Source organism: Gymnoscopelus microlampas (genome assembly GCF_963454915.1).
Source record: "Gymnoscopelus microlampas genome assembly, chromosome: 5".
Lineage (NCBI taxonomy): Eukaryota > Metazoa > Chordata > Actinopteri > Myctophiformes > Myctophidae > Gymnoscopelus > Gymnoscopelus microlampas.
Window position 1 is genome coordinate 14850940 of NC_139942.1, and position 16252 is coordinate 14867191.

Sequence of the window (16252 nt, forward strand, 5' to 3'; positions counted from 1 at the left end):
AACAGTTTTGGACATGAGGTATATCCACCTGAGGTTCCACGTTGTAAACAGAAAACAACTCAACGTAGTCGTGTTGAAATGCGAACCAGTTCACATTTGAGTGAACCAACAGTGAGAAGTGGATCGTTTTATTTCAGTCAAACACTAGTACAATTAGTAAAACAAACGTCGCGAAATATAGTTTGAGTTCACTTGACAGTCAGTCTCCTGAACTCAGCTCTTCTTTTGACTTGGGTTCTGGTGGTGTTGACGAATGGGCATCTCAAGTATTAGCTAAGTTAGTATAGGCTCTATGCACAGCAGCCATATTGGACAAAAATTGGGCCCCTTCCTCGCTTCCTTCACAGGTGTTACCAATGACACTAATGAAGGCTCTGTTCCATTTAGTGTAGCACAGTGGTTCTCAAACTTTTTAATTTCAAGGACCCCCATAACTCTGGTGTACAAATGGAACCAAATGGACCCGGGAGGGTCCATTTGGTTCCATTTGTACACTCTCAGAGTTACACCCTCTCAAGGAACCATGAGGGTCCCTGGACCACACTTTGAGACCCTTAAGTATTTCTAGTGAGCCAACATGCACAATATCAGCACCCTGACCAGAATGGAACAGAGCCTTCATTAGTATCATTGATAACACCTGTGAAGGAAGTCAGAAGAGGCCCAATTTTTCTCCAAAATGACTGCTGTGCATAGAGCCTATTGCCAAGTTATTATTCTATCACATTGCGTCTCAACCTTATCTTGATCAGGGCCTACTCGTCAGTAAGAAAGAAAGAAACCATCTGCAGCGTTTTCCCTCCCGTCTCGTTCCTATGCAGGCGCTGGACGGCTTCTTCTTCGTGGTGAACGCGGAGGGCAACATGGTGTTCGTGTCGGAGAACGTGTCGCGCTACCTGCGCTACCAGCAGGAGGCCCTGATGGACAGCAGCGTGTACAACGTGCTGCACGTCGGGGACCACGCGCACTTCATCAAGAACCTGCTGCCCAGGAACCACGGTGAGCGCTCCCCGAACCCCCCGATCCGACGTCAGAGCGCTGACACAGGGCCCCCGGACTGCCGGCGTAGCGGCCCTAATTTAGCAGTGGTTCTCAAACTTTTTCATGTCAAGGACCCCCCAAATTGACACTTATTAACCCGCGGACCCCCATTTGAAAATATATGCCAGGGACCCCCATAAGAGAAGATCTTTACGGCTCTGGCAGTGATTCTCAACCATTTTAATTTCAAGGACCCCCAGTTTGACATGCATTATTGGGCTACGGACCCCCATTTAATGACATTTCTATCTCTGGGACCCCAATTTATATTGAAAAATCAATGTTAATGTAACTCAGAGAGTGTACAAATGGGTCCATTTGGTTCCATTTGTACACTCTCTGAGTTACAGACCCATAAGGGTCCATTTGGTTCCTAATCTATCATTTAGCTGGGGACTCCCTGGAACTCCCTCAAGGACCCCTGGGGGTCCCCGGACCTCACTTTGAGAACCAATGCTATATAGAGACTGGAACTGCACCTCCCGAAAGCCGAGAACGGAAGCTGTCATCTGTTCGTCATTTACGTTCACGGAAATACATTTCCCGCGACCAAATACATATTAATGTGACATGAAAAGGATTGAGAACCACTGGTCTAATGTTCTCTCTCTGTCTGTCTCTCTCTCTCTGTCTCTCTCTCCTCTCCGTGCAGTCAATCGCCGTGGCAACGATGCGGCCAATAGGAACAGCCACACCTTCACGTGTCGCATGTTGGTGAACCCCCAGGCGGACGGCGGCGGCGCGCCGCTGCCCCCTGACCAGCAGGGGGCAGCGCTCCAGCACACCTATGAGACCATGCAGTGTTTCGCTGTGTCTGAACCCAAGTCCATCAGAGAGGATGGGGAAGGTAAACACACACACGTGTGTGTGTGCGTGTGTGTGTGTGTGTTTGCGTGCGTGCATGAGTGTTCCTCTCTCTCACCCATTCCTCTTTTGCTGTTCTTTAACTAATGGCTCTTTTCGGAGGGTAACCCAGACCCTACCATAACCTGAAACTTTTCAGAACCCGTTCAAGTTCGTCTTTATTTCTCATTCATATAAGCTTTACATCGGAGATGCACAGCAGAACGAAATTACGTTGCAATGTCTCCGTTAAAAACACCACAATTCAACTAAAATAGAATCATCATCATCATCATCATCATCATCATTATCATCATCATCATCATCATCATACTATAAGCCTGTGATTCTCAACTTTTTCAAGCTGCCATCCCCCAAAATATTCATATTTGAACTCCACCCCGACAAGCACTTGGAATTATAGGAGTTGAGGCATTACATTCAGTTTGACTCGGTTCCACAGATAAATATTCTGTTCCACAAAAATATTCCGGTTCCACAGTTCCACGGTTCCACAAAAATTGTGACAAGATCTACAAGCTCTACAACGCCTCGCTGCTTTGTGAGCTTGTAGTGTCGGCTATTTCTATATGTGATCGGCTATTTTTTATGTGTTTACCTTGCTTACAGTAAGCAAGGTAAACACATACAGTAGATCAAATGCATAGAGACAGTGTAGTGCCTCAGTAAACTAGGATCATAGATAAACGAAGAATCTAGCATCAGGGTAAACAGTATAATATCAAAAAATAAATATTCTATACATTGAAACTATACAAACTATAGGATGGAGTCTGAAGAGGTGAGTCTTCAGATTACGGCGGAAAACTGGGAGTGAGTGTGCAGTTCCATAGCGTCTGGAAACAAATCCACAATCTGTGAAATACACAGCACTGTTAGCTTAGTTGTTGTAGTCAAAAAGAGCCTCCTTCCATCCCCCACTCCTGTCATCTTCCCATCTCTCTCTCTCTCTCTCTCTCTCTCTATCTCTATCTCTATCTCTATCTCTATCTCTATCTCTATCTCTCTCTCTCTGTCTCTCTCTCTGTCTGTCTCTCTCTCTCTCTCTCTCTCTCTCTCTCTCTCTCTCTCTCTCTCTCTCTCTCTCTCTCTCTCTCTCTCTCTCTCTCTCTCTCTCTCTCTCTCGTGTCCTGTCCTCCTTTCGTCTCCATGCTCCTCTTTTCTATTTCTCCCCTACTTTTTTTTACGTCCACAGAGATGGATTAATTAGTCTGTCACACACTCACACACGCACGCACGCACGCACGCGAGCGCACACGCACACGCACACGCACACACACACACAGGCTGTCTCTGTGGTACTAAGTACAGAAATGGCGTCTGGTTTAATTTTAGTCTGCTTTAATGTGTCCCCTGACAGAATATAGACAGTGTGTCTGCTAGGAGGCTGTAGGCTGTGGTATAGGTAGGAATAATACTATGGTCTCTGTCGTGTGGAAACCTCATATGGAATGGAATAGTTCACCCAAAAAATTACTTATTTTCTATCAATTCCACACCGCATGAAGCCTTGAATTCATGGCGATTTTTTAGTTTTTATTGCATTCCTGAGCCAATAATTTGATGACCGGGTGTATAGGAGACTCAAAGAGTGTCCTTTGAGTCTCCTACCGGATACAAAAAGATCTCCATGAATTCAATGCTTCAAGGGGAGAGTAATTTTTTGGGCGAACTACTCCTTTAATTTACGAAAAAACACAAAAAGTTAAAAGATGGTGATAAGAGGTTTCTGTTCCGACAGCAACAATATAATACTTAATTATTAACAGGTGTGTTAACAATACAGGTTGTACAGTCAAAGTTTATGCTAAAAGGATAACACAACAGTTGTTTCCATTGTGGTCCATACTCAATTCATCGGTAATATATACAATGTACAATACATATTGGTGTACATATTTTTCTAGGCTTCTCGGGCAGGTCTGTCAGACTCCTTGAGTGACAGGCAGGGCTTCAAGCTCACAACGCCTCGCAAAACACGAGGCGTTGTGAGCTTGTAGATCAGAAAAAGGTATATTTACAGAGAAAGGAGGGGTTGGGGGCAGAGGATTCTACTACCAAGGTGTTCCAGGAGTTAAACTATGCTCACCTGTATTTAAGCTCACCTGTATTTGGGGATCAGCCATTGTTGAGTTAGTTTAGAGTTTGGCTATTTTTGAAAAATCGTCAAAGTTTGTGCAAATCTTTGAATATATATGTTTTTAAAGCGAACATTTGTAACTCAAATCTTTGCTTCTGGGGGGTCCCTGGAACAACATATTTTCAGATGGGGGTCCGCGGCCAAATACACATTATTTTGGGGGCCCATGACATGAAAAGGTTTGAGAGCCACTGATGTAGCAACATTCCAAAAAAATGTTAGGATTGCTGCGTATTTGGATTTTGGGGGGAACAAGGTCAGATGAGCTCCTTCTGGTGTCACCCTAGAGAAGTAGTTTGACAGGTATGTGGGCACTGATCCTCTTCTCAATGTGGGGTCCGGGGACCCCCAGGGGTCCTTGAGTGGGTTCCTGGAGGAGCCAAATGATTGATAGTTAGGAATATGAGCCAAACGGACCCTTATGGGCCTTGCCGCCTGGTTTGGGGTTATGGAAGGTTATGGGTTTAACCCTTCACAGTGGAAAAGAGCCGTACTGTTACATGAGGCTTTGTTGTGTCTCTGCTCTGCAGAGCTGCAGTCCTGTTTGATCTGCGTTGCACGGAGGGTTCCTGCCACTGAGAGACAGGCGGCGCTGCAGCACGCCTACGAGAGCTTCACCACGCGCCAAGACCTCCAGGGTACGTGCGTGTGTGTGTGTGTGTGTGTGTGTGTGTGTGTGTGTGTGTGTGTGTGTGTGTGTGTGTGTGCGTGTGCGTGTGCGCGTGTGCGCGCGTGTGTGTGTCAGTATTGTTATGTCTCTACCAAAAGTAAAAGTACTAAAATGTTTGAAAATAGCAGATCTACAAGCTCACAATGCGTCGTGATGTGACACGTTGTGAGCTTGTAGATCGGCTATTTTCAAATAGCCTAGGTATAGAATAGGGCTAAAGTGGTTAATGTATGTTTTATAATGTAATAATTTATATCTGCAAAGTAACTAGTAACTAAGGTTTTCAAATAATTGCAGTAGAGTAAAAGTACAATATTTACCTCGGAGATGTAGTAGAGTAGAGTAAAAGTATAGACATTTGGAAATACTCCAGTAAAGTAAAAGTACCTCAAACCTTGTATCTCCATATTTAAACTTGTTATGTAATTTTTTTTGTCATTTTAATGCCCTACTTGATCATACAAGTTTTGCACAGAAGTTGAACGATATGAAAAATCGATTTTAAAATGATGATAAAAGGAACGGTTTTGGACATACAAGGTTTCCACCCGACAGCAACGCATCCATTGATGGATGCATGGATCATGAGTGGATGGATGGACGGTATATAAAAGACGTGTGTCCTTTTGCGTCTGTCCTCCAGGTACCATCACGTCTCTGGACACCAGCGTGCTGCGGGCGTCCATGCGTCCAGGATGGGAGGACCTGGTGAGACGCTGCATCCAGAGGTTCCACCTGAGCAACGAGGGAGACGTTTCCTACGCCAAGAAACACCTGCAAGATGGTGAGACCACACGCACACACACACACACACACACACACACACACACACACACACACACACACACACACACACACACGCACGCGCGGTGGACGGCCTGTAATGTCCCTTAATGTCCCGACTTGCGAGGCGCACCGTTGCTCCGATCTGCACCAAACCTGGCACACACACTGCTGCCAGGGGTCGGCCATGAATAGTCACACAAAAAAAAAAAAAACGTGAACCCATAAGCGTGCTACAGCAGTGTAGAAAATCTAATCTAGCAATGTAAATAATTGATAAGAAGTGTAACGGTGTGTGTGTGTGTGTGTGTGTGTGTGCGTGCGTGTGTGTGTGTTCTCAGTCCTCACACAGGGCCACGCTCTCAGTCCGTTGTATCGCTTCTCTCTGTCTGACGGGACCATCGTCTCTGCTCACACCAAGAGCAAGCTGCTGCGCTCCCCCAACAACAACGAACCTCAGTTCTACATGTCCATACACATCCTGCACAGGTACCCTGTCTGTCTGTCTGTCTGTCTGTCTGTCTGTCTGTCTGTCTGTCTGTCTGTCTGTCTAATCTGTTTCCATGAATGAAACAAGTGTTGTGATTGGTCAAAAAATATTGTTTCCGGGGGAAACACGTACAACGGAAGTCCTGCCCCTATAGACACTCGCTTGTTTAGGTCGTGACCAGGCTCTTCTCTTCGCAGATGAGTGAGGCTGGGAACGAGGTTAGGTTTAGGCATAGTGTTTATGAGGTTAGGGTTAAGGTTAGGTTTTCTCGTAGGCAGGTTATTGAACTGTTCGTATCCCACCAATAATATGCAGAACAAGTACACAGAAATGGTGCCATCTTATAATGAACATTAGTGAGTGAGGACCAGTTATATGAAGATACGGTTGAAAATGGGTGAAGTGACTTTATTCCAGCATCGACCCAACAAACATCAGATGTGTTCTCTTTCTATTTATGTCTTTTTTCCACAGGGAACAGAATGTCTGCGGTCTGAATGCCGACGCCCCCGGTTGCCAGGCGTCAGGCAAGCCAATAAGCAGCAGTGGGGTCTCCTCCATGGTCCCGCCCACCACCACTCCGGGCGCCCCCTCCCCATCCCCCGACGGAACGGTCGCCAGCAACGCCAACGCCAACCGGGCGCCCGGCAGCCCCTCGCCACATAGCGGCCCCGCGCTCTCCCCTCATCACCGCCAAAGCCCCGCCCACAATCCATCTGGGGGCCCGTTCTCCACAGGGGGGCGCCACTCACCACCGGTGAGCAGCAGCAGCAGTGCAGCACCAGGCAATGTTCTCAACAGCAGTTCCCTCAGTGCACTGCAGGTCCCCAGCCCGGCACACAGGGTTTCCCAGGGCCTTGCGGAGGGGCAGAGTTCAGAGTCAGCCGACAGGAAGCTGCCACCAGGCCTCCAGAGCCCCATGTCGCCAAGCGGCGGCGGCAGCAGCAGCAACAACAGCAGTAGCGCTAGCCAGCTAGCTAAGAACGATGCTAGCTCTGAAGACGCCGCCCTCGGGGGTTCGGGCGGACCGGACGACTCCGTGTCGCGCGACGACGGGGACGCGGTGGAGTCGAAGGACCACCTCCCCGAGGGCCTGGGAGCTGGCGGTCCGTTAGGTGACCTCACGGACGCTCAGGCCCGCCTCCTCAGTACCAAAGGTCACACCAAGCTCCTGCAGCTCCTCACCACCAAGCCCCCCGAACACGCCGAGCCCCGTTCGCCACACGCCACCGACGAGGACCCCGACTGCAAGGACCATAGCATGGGCGGAGTCGGGGCGGGGCCTAACCACTCCAGCTCATTAAAGGTAGTGCAACAGACAAAGGACCAACTTCAGATATGTACACACACACAATAATATATCATTATATGGAAATTACTTAAAATGAGAATAGTAATGAAAAGGTGACTGTACAGGTAGAAGAATGGATTACGGTAGTTAAAAGTTTAGTAGGGTGAGTGATCATTTTTGGGTTAAAACAAAACTTTTTTTTTTGTTAAAAGATTAAAGCACTATGCCTATAGCCTATGTTCTGATATAGTAACAGGGGACTCCCCATCTCTCCAGCTCTTTAATAAACATTTGCAGGTGGGTTGCTAATTTCAGCCAATCAGGAGACAGTACCCATTTATCAGCTTCAATGTTATAGTGCTGCTCATTTCTTTAGTGTCATGACTTGACAATTTCACTTGTTTAATCTTTATCCTGTGTCATTGGATAAAATTGGTATCCTGACCTGAAAATGCATTTTCTCTTTAATAAAGAGCTGGAGAAACAGTTCAGTAACACCTGTTACTGAACAAATACAATAATGAGTATAATAATATTATAGAGCTATTTAACACTTATTTTATCAAAAGAATATCACTTACCCTACCTAGTGGTCAGTTTGATTACCTGTTTCACGTCCATTTAAATTCTCTGTTGCTCTGTCATTAAAGGAGAAGCACAAGATTCTGCATCGGCTGCTTCAGAACAGCAGCTCGCCGGTGGAGCTCGCCAAGCTGACGGCGGAAGCAACCGGAAAGGACCCTGGCGCTCCGGACACACCAGGCAACAACATGGCCGCCCCGGGGGAGTCCACCCCAAGGTTTTTAGAGTTTGGAATTGTTAATTTCCTTTTGACTTAATGTTTTCAATTTCAATTAGTTTAGTTTTTAGTTTGCTTTATTTATTGTATTATGGGGTAGTCAGGGGCGAGATACAAAAAGACCAATTATAAGGTTTTGACAACTGGCACAGCTAAATGACAAAGACTAAAACTAAGGACAATTTCTCTATGAATTGAGTTAGTTTTGTAAACACACAAACAGGGGTGTAAAGTAACTAAGTACATTTATTAAAGAACTGTATTTAAGTACATTTTTTAGGTGTTTTTACTGTACTGGAGTATTTCCAATTTTCAATACTTTTACTTCTACTCCACGACATATCAGAGGCAAATATTGTACTTTTACTCCACTACAATTATTTGAAAACTTTAGTTACTAGTTACTTTGCAGATATAAACTATTACATTATAAAACATACATTAACCACTTTAGCCCTATTTTATACCTAGGCTATTTGAAAATAGCCGATCTGTGAGCTTGTAGATCTTCTATTTTCAAACATTTTAGTACTTTTACTTTTGGTACTAGTATATTTTGAAGCCAATACTTTTGTACTTTTACTCAAGTAACATTTTGAACACAGGCCTTTTACTTGTAACAGAGTATTTTTATATTGTGGTATTGCTACTTTTACTTCAGTAAAATACATGAGTTTTTTTCCACCACTGCACACAATACAGTTTCAGTTAGCTATTATTTTTTGCAAAACCCTTTTTTTGGTTTTTCAATTCTAGTTTGAGTTATTTAGTTATATATATATGTATTATGTATATTAGATAACTATAATAACCTTGGTGTGTGGCCCCCAGACCGGAGGCCCCCGGGAGCCCCAAGAAGAAGGACAACGCGCTGCTGCGCTACCTCCTGGACAAGGACGACAACGGGGCCGAGGAGAAAGCCGCCAAAATGGAGGCCGCTTTGAAAATGGCCGCCGCCGCTGTGAAGACGGAGAATCCAGACGATCCCGGATACAACACGTCCAACCAGGTGAGGGACGAGGATGATGTTTTCTTTTGTATTTGTAGCATATAGAGCAGTGATTCTCAAAGTGGGGTCCAGGGACCTCCAGGGGGTCCTTGGGGAGGTTTCAAGGGGCAAAAAGTAGCATCACAATTATTTTTACCACTATATCCATGTTTTATACCTTGGATATTCAAAAAATAGTAGATATACAAGTTCAGAGCTAGTGCAGCTGCCATTTTTGAAAAAACAAATACAAATCTTGAAAGTATTGGAAAATTCTGAATAATTAAGGAAGAATACATTTTTACACAGATCTTCTCTTCTGGTGGGTCCCTGGCACAAATCATTTTCAGATGGGGGTCCACAGCCAAATAAATACATCAATTTGGGGGGGTCCTTGACATGAAAATGTTTGAGAGCCACTGGCATAGAACACTGGTTGACTGGAGAGATTAGACCCGTGTGTGATTACACCTGTGTGTGTGTGTGTGTGTGTGTGTGTGTGTGTGTGTGTGTGTGTGTGTGTGTGTGTGTGTGTGTGTGTGTGTACAGTCCTTGACGAACCCTGAAACTGCTGCAGAGAAAGTATCTCTACAACAACCTCTCTCTGTACAAATACTGTGTGTGCGTGCGTGAGTGCGTGCGTGTGTCAGCCAGCACATGTGCACACAGATGTACAATTTGTGTGTGTGTGTGTGTGTGTGTGTGTGTGTGTGTGTGTGTGTGTGTGTGTGTGTGTGTGTGTGTGTGTGTGTGTGTGTGTGTGTGTGTGTGTGTGTGTGTGTTGTGTGATGCCAGGGGAGGAGAGAACATTTGTAAAAGGAGGAGGAAAGAGAGAGAGAGAGAGAGAGAGAGAGAGAGAGAGAGAGAGAGAGAAACACAAATTTACAGTAGCTTGCCAACAGCAGGTCACCCTGCCACTACATTGGTGTGTGTGTGTGTGTGTGTGTGTGTGTGTGTGCGTGCGTCATGTGACCACCATGCAGAGCTGCAGAGTGTGTCTTACATCACATGACCTCATTAGTGTCACCCGGCTATTTTTAGCACCTCCTCTACTCATCAGCCGGCCAATCAGAGAGCTGTGGAGGATTCCCCTCCCATCCCCAGAATGGAGGGGAGATTGATCCCATTATGATCAATCAAATACATACATCTTTAAACTAAACATTTTTTTATTAATTAGGGGTGCATATGTGTCATTTTAGATTTCTTTGGCTATTCAAAAATAGTAGATCTACAAGCTCATAGCGCGGCACCGAGTGCCGCGCTATGAGCTTGTAGATCTGCTATTTTGGAGAAAAAAATGTGAAAATGTGTGCAAGGTTTTTGTAATTTGTAACTCAAATCTTTGCTTCAGGGGTCCCTGAAACAATACATTTTACAAATGTTTGAAATATACATATTCAAAGATTTGCACAAATTTTCACGATAAAAAAAATATATAGCAGATATACAAGGTAGGTCATAAGGTAATATATGAGCTTGTATATCTGCTATTTTTGAATAGCCAAATAAATCTTAAAATGACACAAATGCGTTCCCCATTATGATCCCATTATGATCAATCAAATATTTAATAAAACGTTAAACTAAAAAAAATAAATGTATTAATCAGGGGTGCTCTAGATAATCAAACTAAATCGGTGGTTCTTAAAGTGGGGTCCGGCGTACCCATGGGGTCCTTGAGGGGGATCTTGCTTGTAAATCTGCAATTTTCAGAACATCAACATTTTTGGAATCTTTCTTGAAACATTTTAACAACACAAATGGGGGTTCTCTGGCGCAGCATGTTTTCAAATGGGTGTCTGCGGCCAAATGCATATTAATTTGAGGGTCTTTGGTATGAAAAAGAACCACCAAACTAAGTGATTTAATAGTGAAAATAGCATATCTACAAGCTTACAGCAAAGAGTGGAACCAAGCTCTATAGGAGTTAAAACTTTACATTGCAGTGATGGCTTTGGAGACATGGTGAACACATGAGAGCTTGTTGTTTGCACTGGAGACTGTCAGTAGTTGATTCTTCACAGCATTGGTTCTCACAGTGGGGTCCGGGGACCCCATGGGGTCCTTGGAGGGGTACCAGGGGGTCCCCAGAAAATTGAGTCTGAACTTGTGTCTTCTAAATCCTAACAGTTTTCTGAAACACTTATGTTGCTATAATATCAGTGGTTCTCAAACTTTTTCATGTCAAGGACCACCCAAAATGATATGTATTTGGCCGTCGACCCCCATCTCAAAATATTTCGTTCCATGGACCCCCAGAAGCAAAGATTTGAGTAACAAATGCAGATCTACAAGCTCATAGCGCGGCACTCTGTGTCGCACTATGAGCTTGTATATCTGATATTTTTGATAGCTTCACAGGCATTATCACATAATTACAATTACTGGCTTCTGTTATCACATTTTCATCTTATATCATTCCTTGATAAAATGCAGCTACATAAAAGAACCAATCGTTAACATCAGAATCATTGCATTTATATGTTCAATTAACTCTTCTGTAGTATTTGCATTTAAATACAAGGCACTGACAATACAATATTGTTGTTATTCCTGATAGGTATTACACTTGCATATTAATGAACTGAATGAAAATGTTGAGTTTAACTTAAACTTGAATAACATAAAATTAATTATATACTGTATATATGCAATCAAGTGACCAAGAAATCAATGTAGACATCATTTCAACAATCTCACAGACAGGAAATACACTTTAACCACTTTAACTGTGGCATCCCTGTTTTGTGTGTGTCATTGTAGGCCAAAATGTGTGTGTGTGTGTGTGTGTGTGTGTGTGTGTGTGTGTGTGTGTGTGTGTGTGTGTGTGTGTGTGTGTGTGTGTGTGTGTGTGTGTGTGTGTGTGTGTGTGTGTGTGTGTGTGTGTTTGTTTCCCAGTGAGCTTCTGCTGTTTTTGAATATCCAAAGTAGAAAGTATAATGCTTCAATGGATAATTGAATTTACCATATTAGTCTCTAGATGCATTTCAGACACGTACAATGTATTTCTTGTATTTCAATAAAATGTATCTGTGACTGTTACAGTAAAACGTCTTGATTTGAAATACCAGTCAATTAGGCATTCCTTATACACATTTGTTGTCTTAAATGAAAACTTATTGAGGATTAAATTAGATCACAGATCTTTATTTTGCCTTTATACTTGAGACCGAAGAATGGATAGAGTTTCTCAGTAAAGGTGCAGCCAGTGAAAGAGTAGAGATGCACTCTGGTCTCCGCGTCATAAAAGGAGACCAGACCCGCCTCATAATCCACAAACACTCCCACTTTATGGAGCTCCTCTGCATAGAAGGCACAACCCCATTCGTCAAGAGCCCGATGCATTCCATCCAATCCATCCTTAATCGTATTCATTATAGTCCAGTAACCGTTTTGGGGATTCAGTGTGATTGTTTCCAGCTTCCTATTGATGGACTCTCTGGCCACCCCTAAAAGCCACTGAGTCTTGTCTTTAACCTGAACCTCATAGTAAAACCTTCCTGAGGAGAATCTTTGTTTTCCTAAGACAAAGGCATGATGACAGAATCTGTTCTTCTTTCCTGGGAGCATCTTCCATTCTCTGTGATGTGCTTGTTTTCCATCCTCAGACAGGATGAGTTCATAGTGTGCTGTGTCAGGGTCCAGAGTTACATCCACTGCATATTGCTGGATTGTCCTCAGCTCAACATCAGACAGCTCCTTCTTCAGCTCTTGACTGAGTGTCGGCACCAGCCAAGCCACAGCTGGTCTCAATGTCCCATATGATGATGGATGTAAATTGACATTTGTCCAGTCCTTGGTGCGTGGAGGGGTGTTGATGGATGTGAAGTTCTGGAGGAGGTGGAGGGGGTCTTCAGCGTGTGAGAGCTGAATCAGCTCAGAGCTTCTCTTCTTTAATTCAGTGATTTCCTGTTGCAGCTCTTTTATGAAGCCTTCAGCATGTATCTCTGTTGTCTTCTGCTTCTCTTCAATCACATCAATGAGCTCAGCCTGACTTCTCTCAATACAGCTGATCAGAGCAGTGAAGACCTGCACACTGTCTGCCATCTCTCTGTCTGCATCTTTCTTGCTGAGCTCTACTGAGTGTTTGACCTCCTGAATCTTCACTTTTCTCTCCTGGATCATCTGCTGAACTTCAGCCTCTGTCTTTCCCAGCTCTGCCTTCTTTCCTTCATATGCGTCTTCCAGAGATACAATGTCGTGTAACTTGTGGTCTGACACAGTGCAGAACTGACAGACACACATGTTGTCAGTCTTACAGAACAGCTCCAGAGGTTTGATATGTTTCTTACACATAAAGACTTCAAGGTTCTTTACAGGGTTGATTAGTCTATGTTGTTTTAACAATATAACTCTCTGATGAGGCTCCAAGTGAGTCTCACAGTAGGAGGCCAGACACACCATGCAGGACTTCAGTGCCTTGAGTTTGGTCTCAGTACAGATGTCACAGGAGACTTCATCAGGTTTAGCAGGTTCTTGGTTTGTGCTGGAAGTTTGTGTCAGCTGCTTTGACTTCCTGAACTGATCAGCCATCTCTGAGAGAACTTTATTAACAAATAATTCTGGTCTCCTATAAACGGTTTTGCTACATAGTGGACATTTACACACATCAGTAGTGTCCCAGTGATGCGTGATACAGGTTTTGCAGTAGTTGTGTCCACATGGAGTAGTGATTGGATCAGTGAACACCTCCAGACAGATAGAACACAGGAACTGCTCTTCAGACAGGAGAACACTGGCAGACGCCATTTCCATACGCTGAGAAGAAAAGTAAAAGTATCAAATGTTGTTCTTGAATGATACTTTTCTTAGTTGTACCTACAATCTCATATAATAGCATTGAATATAGACATTACATACTATTTAGGGATGCACCGAATGGAAAATTCTTGGCCGAAACTGAATACCGAATATAGCAAACACCTGGCTGAAAACCGAATGGCCGATTTATTTTTATTTTTATATATATACATGTTTTAAAACATTTTCTGTACCATTGCTGTCATGCCTGTGCCTCTGTTGTAAAGCTACATTGTCACGGGGCAGCCTGTGCCCTATACATAAACACACTAAGAGGGAAGGGACTATTTGTAGCATATGATTTTTACCTGTATTCAATGTAGAAATGACACAGACTTCAGGGGTTCAAACTTTGTTTATTTAAACACTGTGTATTGGAACTGATCTGAAATGTTTGTTTGTCACCTGGTCTTTCCTCTGCAGTACTGGCACCCTCTGGGTTTGGGTTTAAGAAGGGGTGGAACGTGCCATGTACAGTAGAGGAGGAGGGGTGTGTGACAATGTTAATGAGCAAAGTATTTCTATGTCTTTTTGAAGTAAATGCAAACCCAAAATGGTGTTTAGTTTAACGTACAACATCTATTTATTTGGTAGGTTATTTATTCATCAGATAGTTGTAAGCTTGTAGATAAGCTAATTTTGAGGTTAATTGTTTCTGTGCTTGTGGTAGGATCCACTCCCTGTTTAAGGGAGGCTGCAAGCGACAGTCAGTTAGTTGAACTTGGCAAGCAAAGCGTTAACAGCCGTGAGACAGAGCTGCCAGGGCCCTTAGTTAAGGGATAGCCTTGTTGTGCAGTCACTGTATGGTTTGTTGTCTTTAGTTGTGCTTTAAGTAATTCTATAATTTTTGTAAGTCTATTTTTCCACGTCTACCTGTTGCATATTGGACTGGTTTCCGGAGGCGTGAGAGAAATAAAACTCAACAATCTGCAAATTCTGAACTTGTTCATTTTTGGAGCCTTGGCCGCTTGGTCAACCTTTACATACATGATTATGGCAAAACTTGTCATCACTATAATGGGTCCATATTGAAATCAGTAATTTAAAACATATTTATTAATTGTGTAGAATTATTTATTTACTATTATGTCGTAATAAAATACAATATGTCTGAAAACATTAGCATGCCATACAGTTGAATTATTGCAAATTAAAGAAATATTAATTCAAAAAATTAAAACAAATACACACAGACACAGACAGACACGCACACACACACAATCAAGGAGAGAAGCGTTTACAGCTGGTGTTAATTATTTTGCGCTGCGCATGCTAGCACTGGTGTCGGGTTAATTACCTGAGGGATCCTTTGGTCTTCAACTAAGATGGATTGGTAGAATGAAGCACTATCAAACTTGAAGTGAGTTATATCAGCAAAGAGTTTATTACAGCAAGTTCAGCAAGCTTCAGCGTTACAGCAAACAATGTCGACGCGCTAATCTCTCTGACTCCTCTCTATCTCTCCCAAACCATATATATCTTTCTGTGTTCCCCACCTACTTCTCTCATTAGTTATTTTCCATTATCTCATTCTCACTGTCTCTAATTATCATTCAGTTATTATAGCCAGTTCTCCTCTGCGCCCCACTGGGACTACAGAGGAGAACACAACATGTTATTGCCTGGCTTAAATAAGCCAGGCAATAAATAATAATAATAAAAAAAATATATTTAAAAAAAAGTAACCAATAAAAAATAAAAATAAAATACCAAAGAATTCTGCGTTAAAAGGAGCATCTTATAAAAATACAAATTCACCAAAAAAAAGATTGAATGTTTTTGAACAATTCAACAAAGTGTTTGAAGTGGCTGTTTCACCCACTTCCGGGGGACGGAGCCAAAATCCGAGGCCGAAGTATTTATTCGTAGACCCCCACTTAGGGGGGGTAGAAAAAGTTTGGGAGCGATTCGGGCACTTTTCATTTAACATGGGGTTTCAATGGGGAGTTTTTAGGAGCCTTCTCCGGGGCGTGGCTTCCGGGGGAAGGGGCGGGCTTAAACACAACCTTGACAGGTGTGTTCAGTTTTCAAAGACCTTTCATTTGATGTATGGTACGTCTATATTGGACATTTACTTGGCTGCACACAGGCAGTGCAGACATACTGCACACAGACACACAGTGACACAGAGACACAACCAGAGCACGGTTTCATAGTATGCTCCACTTGCGCGGAGGCGCGTCCGCTGCGTTCGCAACAATTTGGTGTTCCAATTCTTCCAGTATCTTCTATAAGGCCCTGGTCACTGTGCTTGATTTGCACCCACACTGGTTATCCTACTAACGTTACACCCTCTGACATGTGTGGATTCTAGTTTGGTTAACAACAGCAAAGCTCGGTTACAAAGTTAGTATCATTCCTTCCTTCCTACTTGAGTCTTGAG

General features: G+C 43.4%; 2 protein-coding genes across 3 annotated transcripts in view; one reads left to right on the plus strand and one right to left on the minus strand.

The window, feature by feature from the left end:
• Nucleotides 1-16252, plus strand: part of LOC311046216 (nuclear receptor coactivator 2-like) — an 86375-nt gene that overhangs the window by 36981 nt on the left and 33142 nt on the right. For both annotated transcript variants that reach the window (XM_084058399.1, XM_084058400.1), the window contains exons 5-12: nt 822-999; nt 1694-1888; nt 4576-4683; nt 5359-5499; nt 5840-5987; nt 6463-7294; nt 7930-8078; nt 8910-9087. In XM_084058399.1, the coding sequence (XP_083914525.1) occupies nt 822-999; nt 1694-1888; nt 4576-4683; nt 5359-5499; nt 5840-5987; nt 6463-7294; nt 7930-8078; nt 8910-9087 (1929 nt within the window). The remainder of the gene's footprint in view (nt 1-821; nt 1000-1693; nt 1889-4575; nt 4684-5358; nt 5500-5839; nt 5988-6462; nt 7295-7929; nt 8079-8909; nt 9088-16252) is intronic.
• On the minus strand, nt 12196-13818 carry LOC311045939 (E3 ubiquitin-protein ligase TRIM39-like; the record flags this gene model as incomplete). Its single annotated transcript, XM_084058010.1, has 2 exons — nt 12196-12784; nt 12938-13818. The coding sequence occupies 2 exons, from the start codon at nt 13816-13818 to the stop codon at nt 12196-12198; spliced, it is 1470 nt and encodes a 489-aa protein (XP_083914136.1).